Source organism: Pseudonaja textilis, chromosome 4 (genome assembly GCF_049901715.1).
Source record: "Pseudonaja textilis isolate UNSWEBS1 chromosome 4, rPseTex1.2, whole genome shotgun sequence".
NCBI lineage: Eukaryota > Metazoa > Chordata > Lepidosauria > Squamata > Elapidae > Pseudonaja > Pseudonaja textilis.
The window spans coordinates 3,205,126-3,223,697 of record NC_141993.1 but is presented as its reverse complement, the minus strand read 5'-3'; the positions used below and the strand labels follow the sequence as shown (position 1 = coordinate 3,223,697).

General features: G+C 38.6%; 1 protein-coding gene across 1 annotated transcript in view; it reads right to left on the bottom strand.

The window, feature by feature from the left end:
* Positions 1-13,284, bottom strand: part of LOC113445404 (PH and SEC7 domain-containing protein 1-like) — a 97,385-nt gene extending 84,101 nt beyond the window's left edge. Inside the window, exons 1-4 of the mRNA XM_087932132.1 lie at positions 13,161-13,284; positions 5,214-5,408; positions 811-1,833; positions 599-701 (exon numbers count right to left, since the gene is read on the bottom strand). Of these exons, the coding sequence (XP_087788258.1) occupies positions 599-701; positions 811-1,728 (1,021 nt within the window). The 5' untranslated portion in view covers positions 1,729-1,833; positions 5,214-5,408; positions 13,161-13,284. The remainder of the gene's footprint in view (positions 1-598; positions 702-810; positions 1,834-5,213; positions 5,409-13,160) is intronic.
* Positions 13,285-18,572: the final 5,288 nt, after the last annotated feature.

Genomic DNA, 18,572 nt, shown 5'->3' with positions numbered 1-18,572 from the left:
GTCCAGACGTTCTACTTCTTAGGCTCTTATATTGGTCTTCCTTGAGAGAGATTTAACTGAAATTATCCATTTTAATAAGCTGCTGCTTCTAACTGCATGATTCAAATATATTGAAATTAAATTACAGAATTTAAGTAGATATTAGCTTTGACTGGATGATGTCACATCTAGCATTCTTTACTCAACATGGAGCTTGAACACATTCAATAGAAGCTTCATCTCTGGATCTCAAGTAAAAAAGTAAGTATTACTATTCAACTGCAACTGCAACCAAGAACTGAATGAAGACTCTTTTCAAAAAGTTTTAGTATAGCTAAATACCTTATTTTTTTACCCATGCATTTGATTTTGGGGGGATTTTTGCTATGAATTTCAGGTTAGTATTCAGCAAAAGAGTGACTGTTCTTTATTGCTAGCATGTTATATAAAAAAGTGTTTTCTATTTTGCATTTTCAACATATGAGGAATTCTGCAATACTTACATTTATCTATAGCAAACAGAAGCTCAGAATATCATTGCAGGGTGATGAATCATAAAGAAATGTTTGTCATAATGCAGTTACAAGTCACACCAAACCAAAGGAAGCAAGTGGGTTACCTGTCTTAGGAGATTCCATTGAGCCATAGAAAAATTCCCATTTGGCCTTGGCAACACGCTGGGCATGGGCCGAGCTTTCATGTGAATATCCCCACAAGCTTCCCTGTAAAAAAGACAAAGACTCTCATTTAGGAGGATCCCTAGATGTGAAATGTCCATCGTCCAGCTTTACATAACGTTTTGGCAAGAAAATATTTGGTCTTACTAAGTACCTGGTATTGTGGTTCCTTGCTCTGTGGGTGTCTTCGATGGCACAAAAGATCATTAGACAGATGGCTCATCTCACCAATGAGGGAACTGGGAGAGCAACTGGCACCAGGAGAAAGTGGGGTTCCATTACCCCAACTCAAAGAGGGCTGTGCATTTAAAAGAAATCTGTTTCCAGCAAGCAGAGGATCTGAAGCAGATATCTCTGGTTTTGGTTTAAACCCAAGATGTTCCTGCTTACTACTGAGAACCACTGAGTCCTGTTCATCTGTAAAAGCCGAAGAGGATGTGCCTGTCTGTACGTTGAAGCTCATTCTATTATCCAAAATTACAGGATTCGGGGAATCTGTGACTTTGTGCTGTAAGGAATACTGTGTCTGAACATTTGTCTTTTGGCTTCTTTGCTTATTGGACTCAAAGTGAAAATCCTCTTCAGATTCCAAACTTCTGCTCAAACCATTTTCTTTTCTGGATTCTATCAATGGGAAGCCATTTAAAGTTTTCACATTAGCCTTCTCAATAAAGCGAAAAGTCACCACAGAACTTTGACCACCAGTGACTGGGACTACCAGGGGGACTTGATTGCCTGAGGGACATGAGGAACTTCTCAATGGAGTACATGGAGCTGTTACTCTTCCTGAGATGGGACAGTCGCTACTTTCAAAGTTATTCATCTTTATTATCTTCTGGATTAGGGAGCCAGTACTGTTATATATGCCAAGCTGAGATCGCAGGGGTTCAGAAGTCAGTCCCTTGTGGAGGAAATGAATCTTGCCAGCATTGGGTGAGAGATTGTGATTCGGATTAAAAGAAACAGGTATCACATTCTTGGAAGGAGGTGGTGTCTTCTCCACTGCTTGAACATAGTGTTGGCGTGACATAGCATGGTTAGGATGGCCCATAACTGCTCCATTCTGGGCCATTTTGGAAGAATGAGTTGAAGCAAAAAGGGAAAAGAATCAGGAACAGAAGCTACTTTTCAAATGTCAAGTTGGTAAATCTAAGAAAAGTAGCAGCATTACATGGTCCTGAAACAGACAAAGAAAGAACAAATCTCATAAACATTTTGGTATAAGACACACCAAACCAAAGGAAGCAGGTCATACCCCATATCATACTAGAAACAAGAGCAGAAAATATGATATTTGATATTCATTTCAACACCGGATTTTATTGGGGGACCCCCCTCCTTTTATCTTATTTTTTTCTTACTAATAGCCCAAAATTATAGAAATATTGAAACGGAAGAGATTGTTTACACCATCAAGCTCAACCCATGGCTAATGTAGGAATCCAAATTAAAAAACCCTAGACAGACATCTGTGTAGCTTCTATTTGAATATATCCAATGAATACATTTGTTCACTCTCTGGATAACCATTTCCATACGACTTTTAATACTAAGATCCAACTCCCAGCATTCTGTTACAATCTGCCTTCCTGTTATTTAAGTCTATTATTTTATAGCCAATGCTCTGGAACTAGAGAAAGCAGGGCTTGATTTTCTCTTGGATATTCTTGCAGGTATATCCGAACAATACAATTAGGTGTAATCTGTCCATAACAGAATAAAATGGTATAATTACTTCCTGTGATTAGAAATTAGACTTCTGTTGTAGTCTAACAGTTCATTTCACTTCATTTTTTGCAACCATACAACACTACTGGCTCTTATTCGGTTTGTAATAAACTGCAGTTCCTAGATCATTTTGCAGGTGTTATTACCCAACCAGAATTCACCTACCAATAAATTTGGTTTCCTGACTGAAAAATTTATCTTTGTTAAAGTTGATCTTGCTACCATTTTCCAACATATTATTTGATTTTACAACATATTATACTTTAGAGAAGCTAAAGTATCCCACACGATTTTGGGCCATTTCCAAATCTGATAAGTATTGCCTCTGCCTAGGTAACAAGGGCATTGTTTATATTACAGGATTGAAATGTAGGGGAATATGACTGATACTTGTTTCCAAGTTAATGAGGAACCATTGATCAATGCTCTGAATCATTTCAGGAACAACTATATATCAACCTAATTGTCATACCATCGTACTCATAATCAGCATATGTTGGCTAAGTACAATTAAGTTTTGGCCTCTATGTATATGCTTTTTGAAAGGAAGGATTAAAAAGGGGGAATATTGCTTGTAACTGAGTTTTCACAGTGAAGCATTAACAGTTTCTCTCAAGGAGAATTGGCAAAATGGACAGCTAAATTGGCCATGCCCACCCAGTCACATGACCACATAGCCATGCCCACCAAGCCACACCTATCAAGCCGTGCCCACAGAACTATTGTAAAAAAAACTTTGAATCCCACCATTGCTCCTCACCACGCCTGGTCATTGCTCGCCATGCTCATCCCCACCTCCCAGCCATTTCTTGTCACACCCAGCCACTCACCTCGCCGGAGTGAGTAGTTTTCAAGTAAAAGAATGCTCGCCTTGTGCAAATAAATAACAAATATTTTGACTTCAGGTTTGATGCATCTTGTAAAGCATTACTGCTCGTTTCAGTCTCCTTTCCTACTAACAGGTCCGTTTCAGATTGTAATTTGCTACAACCTCTCTTGTTTTTTGCATTGTTCTATGGGAGATTATTCTGAAATGTTATCTGTGATGTTTTCAGCTTTACAAGTTAGTTTCCTCCAACCCTGTTTTTGCATGAAATTCTTACAAGTTATTTTGACATTCCTTCCTCCTTTTAAAACAAAATAGTGGTTAAGGTGCTGGCCTAGAAACCAAGAGACTAAAATGGAGTTTGTCCCATTTTAGGCTTGAAAAAAATGGCTGAGTGACCAGTCACTCTCTCCCAGCCCAAACCACTTCTTAAATTGTGATTGTGGGGAAACTAAGAGGAGGGAGGAATATTAGATAACTTCTTGATTTCCTTACAAAGTAATAAAGATGGTAAACATCTAGCAAAATAAACAAATCATTTGTGAGAATGATATCCTAAAGGAGAAGGGGTGCTGAATGCCTTGTCACATGCTTTACACTACTGCATTCATTTCATTTTCATCCACTTTATTTTTCCTCTACTTTTTGGTTTATTCTTCAAGGATGGCATAGTCTGTGAAATTCTTAACTGTGTCACATGCCGTGGTTATGTGGGAAAACATCAGGTAAACACATCCATGTGACTGACAGGCAAAGGCAGCAGAAATCACTAAGCAGCTACATTAAGACATAAAGGTGCAAAAAGCAGCGGATCTCAGAGAGAAGAATGCTGAGACATCCACCTTTCATCAAACTGGCACAACCTAGTCAACTACAGAAAGGTAGGAAAGTCATCCACGCCTTGTGTTCCTGCACAACCTGGATTAATTGCGTTGGGGGGGCATTTCTCTGCAGCCCATCAAAATTTTCTCATGGACCACCAGTGGGCCGTGGCCCACTGGTTGGAAAACACTGCACTAAACCACAGACAGTTTCAGGAATTTCTATCTGAGCTAAATGTTGACTATGGAGATATTTTGTACCACACAGAAGTCCATTGGCTGAGTCAAGGGAGAGTTTTGAAATGTTTTTATGACTTACTTCCACAGTTTTCTGCTTTTCTGCTTTCAAAAAACAAAAAAGTACTAGAACTCAAAGGTGAAGAATGGAAATGGCACCTTGCCTTTCTGATAGATGTAACAGAGCTACTCAATAGAGATTGAAAAAAGACCAGAAAGCATGAATAGAAGAGATGATTCCACCAGACTGTCAATCATTTGGAAGCCTGCACTCACAAACAAAAAAAATCTCCACACCACAAGCCAGGCAAACACCTGGGCACAAACAGACACCCCCTGATACCTCCAGCTTAAACACACCCCAACCAGGCACCCAGATGAAACCTAGCTTCCTAATGATAGCCGTCCATTTACCCGGAGCCAAGCTGCACTAAAGGCCTCCCATAAAGTAACACAATGTTGCCAGCCAATCAAGATACAAAAAGAGCCAAAAAACAGACAGGAGATATTAGAAACACCAATCAAGCAGAACACAGCAAACTCCAAGACCAATAAACACAGACCAAGACTCCCAACCAATCAGGGTGAAGAAAAAACCATTCTGGCACAGCAACAGGCTGCCCCAAATTTAAATCTGAAACCACTGTAAAAGCCTGACTCACAGATGAACACTATACAGAAGCCTGATGATGGCAGATGAGATTCTGCCGAAATGTGGCTACAACTTTAAATGCACAACTACAATGACGTGGGAAAATACCCGGTCGTCCCCGGGATTTAAAATTATGAGTTTGGTGGTTCCTGAGGTCCAAAAGGTTGGTGACCCCCTGAACTAGAAAACCTCTAATGTTCCTTCCAACTGTTATTCTGTTATATGCATGACCATAAATGCTCTTGGTTAAGCTACAAAAAAGGAAGAAAAGCAGGGAGGAGGTTGCCACCTACCTGAGGAATTCACTTGAGTTACCAGAGATGGTTTCTTTGGGGAAAAGTAGAGGGCCTCTACTTTGGGGTGAAGGCTCAGGAATCCAAAGAATGCAACCCACCATATTCCTGAGATGTCTGCACATTTTATGGAGTACTTTGTCAAACGCTTTACTGAAGTCAATATTCAGACAATATTCACAGCATTTCCATAATCTGTAAAGAGAGACAACTTGATAAAAAATGAAATAAGTTTTTTGACAAATCCACGCTCATGGTATTGCATGTTTTCAAGGTTCTTGCAAAACAATTTTATATTCTGTTCTAGACACTTCCACATAGATAGAGTGGTCTGCAGTTTCCTGGAAATCACATTCACCTTTTTAGAAATAGAGATGCTTGTTCTCCCCTGGTCATCAGGTGCTTCATCAGTGATAATACCTAAGAACTTGGTCAGACAGCTAATTTTCTAGTAATTCTAGGTTAATTGAATGGCAAAGGTTTCTCTCAAACTCAATATTAGAACACATTTATGTTGTTAGAAAATGAATCTAAATAGAACATGACTTTTCTGTTACTTCTTACTATTTTGCCATCTTCACTAAATATGTTGTATTGTGATTGTTTTCCTTTTATTATGAATACAATTATGAAAAGAAACTGTCCTTAGTCTTTCATTTGAGTTTCAATTTCCTGACATGAACTTTGTTTCAAATTATATATTTGCACTCTACTTTTATGATCTTTCTGCCCCTTCCATTTCTCAGATTTTTTTTTATTTTCAATTCTTAAATTAGCTTTCAGTATTGCCTCCTTCTATGATCCTGCATTTTTTTCTCATTAGAATTGTTTGCAAATAAGCTTTTATTATCTCCTTGTTTAGATATTTCCATTTAGCCTCTGAACTTTAGCTTATTCTCCCTTCATAATTTTCTGCCATGGGATCTTATTTGCTCTGAGTCTATTAAAAGTCCAAGATATATATTATGCTCAGCTTTAGTTTTCCTTAAAAACAAAAGGATTACACGGTCACTTTCTCCCACTGTTCCTGTTTCTTTTATTTTCTCAGTTAAATCTTCCTCACTGATACTAGTAACAACTCAAGGCTAGCTGAACCTTATAAGCTTCTACTATCATTTGAGAAAAAAATGTTATAAGCAAGGCAAGTCACAAACTTCCTGAAGGGAGGATACTTTGCACGGTCTTTCTCACAATACACAATCAGATTAATTAAAATCAGCTACCACTATACGTTCATGATTACTAAAAAGAATCTGCAATTTGCTTTTGGAATGTATTGCCTGAAAGTATTGTTTGGAAGCCGTTGGCTTGAAATAGTCTAGGGTCTCCTGCTTGAGAATAGGGTTGGACTAGAAGACCTCCAAGATCCCATTCTGTTATTCTATTACTGTCTATATTTTTGCCTTGGTTGGGTAAGTGAGAATAGACACCAACAATATGTTTGTTTGTTTGTTCTTTCCTTATTTTCATCAATTTTTCTCTGTACCATTGCCAAATTTTTCGCTTTCTGATCAGGAAGGCTTACTTTTTAATATAGCCCTTCTGTTCTCCCTTCTCTTTCCTTTGAACAAATAGTATCCTTCAGTTGTAAATCACCAGAAATACTGAGGCTTTTAAAGAAGTCCCAGAAGTTGTTAATGGCTAACCATTCATATGTTGGAAGGAGATCATTCCAAAGGAGTTTTTTTAAAAACATATGCATCAACGGTGAGAATTTTGGATGGAGTGACACTATCTTGCTACATACAATATTGTAAATAAACAGAAAACAATGCTGATCAAGAATATGCTTTCTCAGGATAGTGATAAAATCAACAAGTCAGATTTTAGGGTTGAGAAAAAGGTGAAATACTTACAGTTACATCGACAAATACAAATATTAAAATGTTTCAAAACAACCATGTCCCTTTGGAGGGATATTAAACAGGATTTACAAAGATGGGATAAATTGTATTTATCACTATTGGGTAGAATCTCTGTAATCAAAATGAATATTTTTACCAAATATGCTTTTTTTATTTCAGGCGTTAGCAATACTTACCACTGATAATCCATTTAACTATGGCAGAAGGATATTTCTAAGTTCATATGGCAAGGGTTACACCAAGAATTAGACTGCAAGATGTTAAGGGATATTAAGGAAAGAGAGGGTTTGGGTCTACCATATGAAATTGTATTTTGATGCATGCTGCTTGACCTGCGCAAAAGAATGGGTGAGTCTCCAGAATAAGAGGCAATGAATTAAGGCTTGGATGGCACGACTACTTATGGTATGATAAAAGTAAAATTAATGTTGATTTTAATAATCATTCTGTTAGATATGCCATACTAAGTGTTTGGAATAAATATAAAACAAGGCTCTCTACAAATCTGCCCCTTTGGGTGTCACCATAGGAAGCTCTTTTTAGAAAAGAAATAGTGGCAAAGCCAGACTATGGTAAATTTTACCATATGGTTGACATACGGTAAAATTTTATCTCTCAACTCAGGTGACTCAATACTAAAGCCAAGGGAAGAACTTGAATCAGATGATTATATTTGCCATTGGTTTACTTATCAATGACTGAAAGAAAGATTTAAACTGGATAAAAAGTATTATGGATTTGACTTTGTTAAAAATTGGGAATTTCATTATGTGGCAATGATGAACATACCATTGCTAAGATCTATAAAATGTTATTGAAACTGAATTTGGAAAATTCAAGGAATTTTGGATACAATGTGGTGCTTGAACAATGGGAAAATATGTGGAAGAAGGGTTTAAAATTTACATTAAATTATAATCTATTACATAATTTCTATAAGTTGGTGTATCATTGGTATTTAACACCAGATAAGTTATCTAAGCTGTATAAAGGTGTGTCAAATGAATGTTGGAAGTGTAAAAATAAAGAAGGGAGTTTTTATCATCTATGATGGACATGTGATAAAGCAAAAACATTTTGCAGTATGATTCATATTTTAATACAGAAAATTTTGGAAATGGAGATAAAAATGAAACCAGAAAGTTTCCTTTTGGGCCTAATGGAAAAGAACTGGAGAAAAAAATTGGAACTGTTATTATCTATATTGACAGTAGCAAGACTATTGTATGCACAAAAATGGAAGGACACTTTGATTCCTACTATGGATGAATGGTTGCAGAAGTTGATGGCGTTGGCTGAAATGGCAAAATTGACTACTTATAGCACTGAGCTGAGCTAGATACCTTAATGTTGGAACTGAAGCAGGGATGGGAGTCAAATTTTTTAACAACCGGTTCTGTGGGCATGGCTTAGTTGGTGGGCGTGTCTTGGTGGACATGTGACTGGGTGGACATGTTATTGGCTGGGTGTGGCTGGGTGTGGCTCAGTATCACTCACATCAAGCCACGCATCTCCTCGCCTGGCCTCTCATGACTGTGGGGATGCTACAACAGCCATAAGTGTGAAAAATGGTCATAAGTCACTTTTTTCAGTGCCATTGTAACTTTGAATGGTCACTCCACACAAGCAAAGTACCAACAAAGGAGGGGAAAAAAACTCCAGAGACATTCCTGAGACAGGAAGTCTAGTCCTGCCAAGAATACATTATTACAATAAGGGTTAATGGAGAGGCAGCTTATGTAAGCAACACCAGAATGTTTCCTTCCTGCCTTCCTTACAGGATTAGGCCAGTAATTTCTTCTAGCAACCAGTTCTGCGAACTGCTTAGAATGTTAACAACCGGTTCTAGCAAATAGGTGCGAACTGATAGAATCCCACCCCTGAACTGAAGGAATGGGACACTTCAGAATTCTATGAAATATGGAAAAATTTTATAATTGGAGGGATATGAAAGGAAGTCAAAAAAATACAAAACAGAAATTAAAGGAAGTTTATGTTACAATAAAATTTCTAAGATAGAAATGAATATAAAGATTTACAAAGTATAAATGTATATAGATGTGTGTGTGTGTGTGCATATATATATATGCGTATATATATATATATATATATATATATATATATATATATATATATGTGTGTGTGTGTGTGCGTGCGCGTGTGTGCATATATATATATGTTATTGTTCAGATATGCTTTGTTCAGATATATATATGCTTTGTTCAGATGTATATATGCTTTGTTCAGATATTTTCCCACGTCATTGTAGTTGTGCTTTTAAAGTTGTAGCAACATTTCGGCAGAATCTCATCTGCCATCATCAGGCTTCTGTATAGTGTTTGTCTGTGAGTCAGACTTTTACAGTGGTTTCAGTTTTAAATTTGGGGCTAGCCTACTGCTGTGCCAGAATGGTTTTTTCTTCATCCTGATTGGTTGGGAGCCTTGGTCTGTGTTTATTGGTATTGGAGTTTGCTGTGTTCTGATTGATTGGTGTTTCTAATATCTTATGTCTGTTTTGTGGCTTTTTTGTGTCTTGATTGGCTGGCAACACTGTATTCCTGTATTGGAGGCTTTTAGTGTAGCTTGGCTCTGAGTAAACGGACGGCTATCATTTGTTAGGAAGCTAGGTTTCATCTGGGTGCCTGGTTGGGGTGTGTTTGAGCTGGAGGTATCAGGGGGGATCTGTTTGTGCCCAGGTGTTTGCCTGACTAGTGGTGTGGAGATTTTTTGTTTCTGAGTACAGGCTTCCAAACAAAAAAATCTCCACACCACTAGCCAGGCAAACACCTGGGCACAAACAGATCCCCCCTGATACCTCCAGCTCAAACACACCCCAGCCAGGCACCCAGATGAAACCTAGCTTCCTAACAAATGATATCCGTCCATTTACTCGGAGCCAAGCTGCACTAAAAGCCTCCAAGGCCTTTAGAACTTCTTCACTACTGGACGCTATCTTATGTAGCTTGAGGTTGGCTGTCCCTAGCATTTGCTGTGTACTCTTCAAGAGGTCTATGGCCTCCGCTGGGGTGGCTACGGATTTGAAACCTTCGTCTACATAGAAATCATGTTCTACAAAGTGTTGAGCTTCTGCTCCATATTTGTCTCCTCCCTCATGAGCAGTATTTATCTACGACTGTATGCCTGGGGGTATCTTAGATTCTGCTTTGCCTAGTGTTGAGATAAAACCCCTTTCAATAAAGGATTTCTTTTTAAACGCCTAGTTTTCAGAAGTTTGTTCTTTTCAGTTGAAGGGAAAAAGTCCAAAGCTCACAGTATATCTGACATAAATACAATTGAGTGAGTCCAGAAGTATTTTACCAGAAGAGTACTACATTCCTCTGTTCACAACAGAATACCCCACAGCATCAGACTTGAGATTCTTGGGTTAGACAACCTTGAACTACACCGACTAAGATTAGACTTAAGCATAGTACATAAAATCATATGTTACAACGTCTTGCCAGTTAATGAATATTTCAGCTTTAACAACAACACTAGAGTGCACAACAGATATAAGCTAAATGTAAACCACTCCAAACTTGATTGCAGGAAGTATGATTTCAGCAACAGAATGGTCAATGTCCAGAATTTACTACCTTATTCTGTTGTCACGTGCTCAAACCCCCACTCCTTTACCCTCAAACTAACCTCTGTTGACCTCACCCCATTCCTAAGTGGTCTGTAAGGGGCGTGCATAAGCGCACAATCGAAAATAAATTATATTTTCTATTAGTATACATACTACTATTTTCCCTTGTATATATGTTCCCATTTTATTGAAATATTTTCTCATTATTCATCATCTCTTGATCTTTTTGAAATTCCATCATTTATTGATTTTTTAAATCAACCTTTTATCTCTCTCTCTCTCTCTTGGAATCTTATATTTCTTTTGTGTGTGTGTTTTTTGTACCTAACAATCTTCCCCTTCTGAGTACCTTTTATCTCTTTCTTCTGTTGTATTTGAATTCCCATGAACACAACTTTTTAAAAAAAATTTCTTAAAGAGATTTTTCCTTTCCCCTCTATTCCGTTATAAACTTTTATGGAGTTATGTCTTCTACTTATTAATCCTTTCTCCTCTTTATTTTTAACTTTTTGTGTCTCTTTTTGCTTTTCCCCTTTCACTGCCTTTTCTAACTTCTCACCTATTTCTTGAGTCTTTTTCCTTGTTCTTCTTTCCCCCCCAATTGTTGGGTGGCTTCTACATTTATTTCTATATCTTTAAATGATCCTCTTGTCTCCTTATTGCCTTTCCAAAATTCACGCATATCTTTTAACATAATCAATATTTCTCCATATAGCTCTGTGGTCTCTTGGAAGTCCTTTTTGTAAAACCCCTTATTTTACAATTTGCAATTTATATTTCCCAATTTTATATCTCCCAATTGCCCAAATTTTAAAGTCTTATTTAATCTGTTTGCATATATGGTAAAGAAATTGCACTGCCATTCCATAAGCAATTATAATATTTATTTCTTAAAAGTCTCTATTTACCTGCAGCTTTGTTTTTTTTAAACATTCTTGAAGTGTATGGTTTACATTTTATTAGTCTTAAAAACTGGCATTTATACCATCAATTTCAATTCTGTTTGAGATATTATTATTCACATTCAAATCCCTGAAATTCCTCCTCCAAAATTCCCTATTTTAGTTTCATTCCTATATTCACTCTTATTCTACTCATCCTGCTTAGAGGCTCTTTGGTTAGCATATTTTATTGATTTCCAAAACAGCTGTCTATTCAATCAAAACCAGTCTGTCAATCATGGTATTGTCCAATGAGGCTTTCATGTAATGCTTTTTAGTAAGTTGGAGTACAAAAGGTGACCATCTTCAGTTGTGTCCATGCAACATACTGCATTCCTTGCTAATGTTAAGGCCATAGTACCAGGCAGTGAGCCACAAGTGCAACCAATAACCAGGCATGCTCCCATTATGTGCAAGCTAACTTGTCTATCCTAGAGATTACCTTACAAACCTGCATACCATATCTCACCAATTGGCTGGCATGTACTGATACTGTCATGATAACATATAATTTCATTAATTCATTGACCAGTGCAAACCAAGAAAAAGACAGAATATACTGTAGTTCCCTAGGCTTTCTGTAAACATAGCCTTTTTTTCTGTCTTGTTGCCTGGTTTTCTAGTTTCACTTAGCACAATAATAACTATACTTTCAGTTCTTACCCTCCCCCACTTGCCTATTAGAGTAGAATCAGATAATCCTCACTATGGATCAGCTTTTAATAGATATGACATCCATCTGGATCAGTAAGGAACAGTTTGCTGGAAGATCAAATACAGTAAACAAGTTTGAGTAAAAGCAGGAAAGGAAACTTACGCTGCTTCTATCAACCGATTGTCAATTTTGGGTTGGGGAAGAATGATGTCATTCATTATGGTAGATAATACCTGAGTTTATTAGGAGCTTGCTTAGCAATTAACTAGTCAGCAAGACTGGTCTTAACAACTGTCTTTTCAATTCTTCCTTCAGCATTTCTAAACATGGAAATTCATGATAACTACATAGTCCAATCCACTACACAGAGTAAAGGGTGAACAGTGGAAATGCCTATTTTTCCTCTGGACTCACCATGAAGGCGCACCAGCACTTCATGTTATAAGGGGGAATCAGCAACTATGTTTCTTGGTGTTCTTATATTCCAGTTTAGAGGGCTTATCTCTCTCCTCAGAATACATACTAATCTGTCCTGATCCGCAAATTAGATGTTAATTATGCTGTTTGTCTTGTCCCGAGCTACGTTTGTCCAATAGGCTACCTTGATTTTTAAAGCACTGCATGAGAGTTCATTGAATTCAATGTATTTTCATTCCTTATTGTAAAAGCATGTGTTTTTTTTCATGTTTTTCGGCACATTCTAACAAAGGAAAGGCGGAAGGCCCCGTTCTTACCTCATACGGCCCGGCGAAGCATTCAAGGGAAACCTTCCGAGCCAGCTACCTGGCAACCCATTTCGGAGGAGCCTCTTCTCTCTCTCTCTCTCTTTCTCTCTCATTCACTCTTTCCCCCCCTCCCCCCAAGAAAAGTCCGGCCCGGCAAATAGCTTACACTAACCTTTCTCAGCTGGGAACCGCCCTCTGCCCTTGCACCTCCCAGCCTGGCTCCTGAGTCTGGACCCCGAGCCCTCAACGGGAGAAGCCCCGGCTTCCGTCACTGCCTTTGCCAGGGCTCGAACCGGCTTTACTCACCCAGGGATGCCGCAACTCGGCCGCCTCTCCTTCCTCTCGAGACTTGCCTTCAAGAGCAGCTGCTCCGCCCTCACCCCGCCCCAACCGAGGAGCCGGTAACCGACGCGCTCGGATTGCGGCAGGCATCCCGCACTCGCCCGCCGGATCGAACCCGCCCCAGCGGCTGGAGGTTCCCCGAGACGACGAAGGGAGGCCGGTTAGCCCACCTGGGCACCACGTCGCGTCGGGATCCTCGTCGGGCCAAAAGGGGCGCCGCGACGGGGGCTTGGCTTGGGACCCTCGGAGAATCGCAGCCAGGGGACGAGGCGGGTATCTCCCTGGCCAGGTCCGCCAAAACGGGAATCCCGCGTTTCGTCCTCGAAGCGCGAGGGGATGGGTGAAACGACCGGCAGACCTGGCCGTAGGATTGGCGCTCGGGGCCCCGCGTGCGGGTACGGATCGTTTTATATACAGCTTCTTTAATACGGTTTTCCGTGTTTTATAATTTCTGCCACAAAAAAACAAAAACGCCTTGAGCGTTTACTCTTAAACGTTTCCAATGAGAGGTGAAGCCCCAAGAACAACCGATCTGCCCTTTCCTCGATATGGTTGGCAGCTCTGACTTCATCCAGGGGAGATCACGAGTGGGCTTTCCCCCAGTCCTAACCCCCGTTTTCAAACTATTTAATTCTGGCGTTGTCATACCCGGCTGATCTCCAGGAAACTCAGGGACGGACTCGGACGTATTTAGTGCCGGAATGCGAGACATCGGGGTTGCAAACTGGATCCGGAAGTGCTCGCCTTCCTCGAATTTTCCCAAGAAGGCCAAGGCAAACCGCTTCCAGACTATTGCCAAAAATCCATCACGGACATCATTGATATGTCTAGGTGGTCTCTAAGAGCTGAGATTGGCTAAAGAGAGCCTATTCCTTAGGATATGTAATTTGTTATCCGCTTTGGTTTGACACCAGGCAACTGGCATGTGAATTTTCCTCCACACCTTGGTGAGAGGATTTAATGTGGCCATTCCTAACCAGTCCTTTGACCTTTCCCTGAAAAAAGATTCTTATAGCATAGGAAAACAGAGGGAAATATATATGGTAGTTCATCAGCCAATCTGACGGATGCAGCTATTGAATCCACTGAATTGCTTGTGACAAATCTAGCAGACAATTTTATCACGGAAAAGGTAGAGAAGGGAATTAGAGGGTCAGGTACTGTAGATTGGATATAATTCTCGCCCACAGAGACATGGGGTTGAGTTTATGGGAGCTTTGGGAGAGGGTGATACTGAGCCCCATTCAACAAAATGTATTTCAGTAGTGAGAAAAGTAAGCCAAAACACTCCCCCCCTCCCAAATGCACAGGTGGTACATGGCTGGTACATGGCTCAACAGCAGTAACTGTGAGAGGAATCCAAGTGTCCTAGTGGACAACCACTTGAGTATGAACCAATTGTGTGAAGTAGCTGCTAAAAAGCCAAAGCTGTCTTAGGATACATCAACAGAGGGATAGTCCCAATGTCATGTGAAGTGTTAGGACCACTTTACACTGCTTTGATAAAACCACAGCTGGAATCTGCATCCAATTGTTGGTCACCTGAGCGCATGACAAGAAGTAACAGATGGAAACGTATCAAGGAGAGATCCAACTTAGAATTAAGGTGAAACTTTCTGACAGTGAGAACAATTAATCAGAAGGATGGCTTGCCTCCAGAAGTTGGTAGAGCTCGATCACTGGAGATTTTTAAGGAGAGATTGGACAGCCAGGTGTCCAGAATAGTATAGGGTCTCTCACTTCTGAGCCACTTTTAACCCTGTTATTCGGTTGACGCATTCTCAAAATTCAAATTGTATCCATAGGCCAAATGGCTTATATTACATTATTGTGGCTTGAGATTTCTAGTCATTAATAAAGTCTGCTTTCATAGATACAAAAAGCAAAAGTGGTGTGACAGAAGCACGCCAAGATTGCTTGAAGTGGTTTGTTTTTTTTTAATGCGAGGAATGAGCAAAACTTCTGATCCATGATGTATGTGGATCTGATCTTCTTATGTGCAATGTCAGTATCTGATGAATGCTCTTTTTCTGATTTAATAATACACAAACGTGTGAATTATTACCAGAAATCAAGGTAATTGCTTTCTGGTTTAGATGGATATTATGCAAAATTAGGCAGACAGGTTTTTAGCAGCCAATGAGTAAAAGGGTAAAGTAGATTCAATTCTTAGTGACTTGAATAAATGGCAGTTTCACTGAAGGAGTGAACAACGTTTATACTTAAATATACCAGTATAAGGCAGACCGAAGAACCAGCTTTGGGATTGTAACATAGTGCTGAAGGAACAGCTCCACTACCGTCTAATAAAGATGTGTTTAGAGGCAGTCTTAAAGGCCCTATCTTCTCACTCCTCCTTCCTTTCCCCTTTCTGCCTTAGACGATATTTCCCCAGTATTGAAACATGATTTCTCTCTACACTTTTCATATTGTTTTGGAATGTGATTGCATATTGTCACAAGAACACACAAAAAATACACCTTTTCTACAATAGCAAATGGCCAAAGAATCATTTTTACATCTGCATATCTGACATTTTTAAAACATTTAAATTCACTTAACAACTGTGGCAAAAAAGTCATAAAATGGGGCAAAATTCACTTATCAAACTTTTCATTTAGCAACATAAATTTGGGGCTCAATTGTGGTTGTAAGTTGTGGACTACCTGTATATCAAACGCTGAGGGATGCTAAGCTTTGGAAATACAGCATGTTTACCTATGCTTTATTCAGACCAATTTCCCGGAATCATACGCAACACTACCATAAATTAATAAAAAATTTACATTCAGTAGCATACGTTGTGCATCTGGTTAGTTCGTACTTCTATGGGTTGCCAAAGATAGTCTTGATGCTACTGAATTTCAATAATGTGGTTTGTGGGTAGAGGCAAGACATCAGCACATGTTCTGTAAGTGCTTGCCCTTTCAATTCTACATCAATTTAAAATAGTATGTTCTAGCTACTTTTGTTTCTTTTAACTAATTTATAGTTATCATATGAAATTTATTTATTTATTTGGTCAATGACCAGCAACATCAAACAACAAAATGAAGAATAAAAAAAATAGAAAACACAACCAGGATCAAGAAAGAGAAGCAGGTGTAAACTACATATCAGCAACTACAAAATTAATCAAATATGGTAACTCCAAATACTCCACCATAACAATATCCTGTGTACCCATCCAACACTAATAAAACTAATACAATAAAGGTATACATTAAATATATAGGTTCTATAAAATTATTAGTAAACAACTAAGTAAAGTGTTAATACAAATAATGATCTTTAGTTCCTTAACTGTTTTTCTTTATTATCATTGCAGAGCACAAAATGTTAGCCATGGAAGCTATATTTTATTAGCCATAAAAGTTTTGTAGATGCTTCGAGGCTGCCACAGTTAGTGCTTGGGAATTTGGGAGGGGGGAATTCTTAGTGAGTAGTAATTTAGACTAAACAACATTCTTATGATAAGTCAAGGCCGTGTCATCCTGCACCTGGAGGGGATTGAACGAAGAAGTGGTTTCTGTTTCAATGACATTTGATTGGACCATGTGATGGACTGATGGGTGCAGGGGATGGATCATTGATTTTCACCTGGGGAAGGGAAAACCTGGAAGTTTCAGATTCAGGTTTTCCCAGATGTGCCAACATGCCTTCTTTAATAAATTCTTACTTGGGAGGGCTTCCGGTTGTGGCGCCATGGTAGTGTGGGTAGAGGAGATTGTGCTCCGTTCTCTCATCCCCAATCTGCACGTCTGGAGGCCCACCCGAGGGGCACACAAATCTTGGAGGGATCAGTGAAAGTGTGGGGAAGCCTGAGAAGTGGCAAGGCGGAGGGCAACTGCTGGCTACATCGAAAGGAAATCCCATTTGCTCCAGCGGGTGAGTGATCTGTCATTTTAATGGCAGACCAAAGTCGCGGGGATCTCGCTGAATGAGGAAGATATAAGAACAGCAGTAGTAGCATCAAACTGTTTAAGAGTGATCACAAGAAGGTGGAGAGTGGCTGTTGAAGGGGAGAAATCGTAGGCATCAGACAGCAGAACTGTGAGTCTCAAAATAGCGGCAGAGGTCCAATTGTGGAGTGGCGATCCGGCGGTAAGAGCACTAGGCTTGGAGACAAGGAGTTGGAGCTGATGTGTTTGTTTACCTGATATTGATTGGATTTGAGTATTAGATCGGAGGACAGAGTATATGGAAAATTTGGAACAAGAAAACATGGATTTGTGATTTAAGTGTGAAGATCGGTGGAAGGGAGACATAGAGACTGGAATTAAGAACGGAAATGACCACCTTAACCTCAACAGACAACAAAAGTGGAAGAGAAGCTGATGCAACAGATCATAACTAAGCAGAACGTGTATGAACTGCGATTGATACAAATTTGTATAATAACTGGTGAAATATCTTGATTAATTAATTGATTGATACTGTTAGGTGTTAAAGGAACTGAGTATTTAGTTATTAAAAGTGGAATTGATTAATGAATTTAGTAGGGACTAGAAGGAAAACTTGGGACTTATCTAAAAATTCAATTAATACTGAGAAATAGACTTGAATGTGAATGGAACATATGATTGATACTATTAGATGATTAATGAACTGTTGGTTTGATTATTACTGATTAATGAACTAAGTAAAAGATTGATGTTAGGAATTTAATATTTTATATTCTTTAAAATAAATAAAATATTTATATATAAATATTGATAAAAGGTATTAACTTTAGGTATTAGCAAAGTGAGAATTAGAAACTAAAGTATTGATAAGATATTAATTCTTTTTTTTTCTCCTGTTCTTTTTTCTTTTTCTTTTCTTTCTATGCTAATAATTTTAAAGATCTGTCAATAAAGTAAAATCTTATTGTAAGAACTATTAATAACTTAAATTAAATTTTTGGATAACAAAAGAAGTAAATAGATATATTGTATTATATTTGAGATATTTGAAGAGACATTTAGAGAAAAGGGATATTGAATAGAATAGATAGTGTGGATAGAAGTAAATTGTGGATGGTAAAGTGGGAAGAATTATATAATAAGATTAAGAACATGACTAGCATCACAACAACAACATTGAAAGGGAAAAAAGCTGTTTCAGGTTCAGCACTGTCCATTGCATCCCCAGCGAGTCAAAAAATGATTGATGGGATGTTGAACACAGAAAAGGCAAATAATACCACCAATATGCAAGCAATGCAAATGTTGTTAGTCATTCAAGAAACAATGCTTAAAAC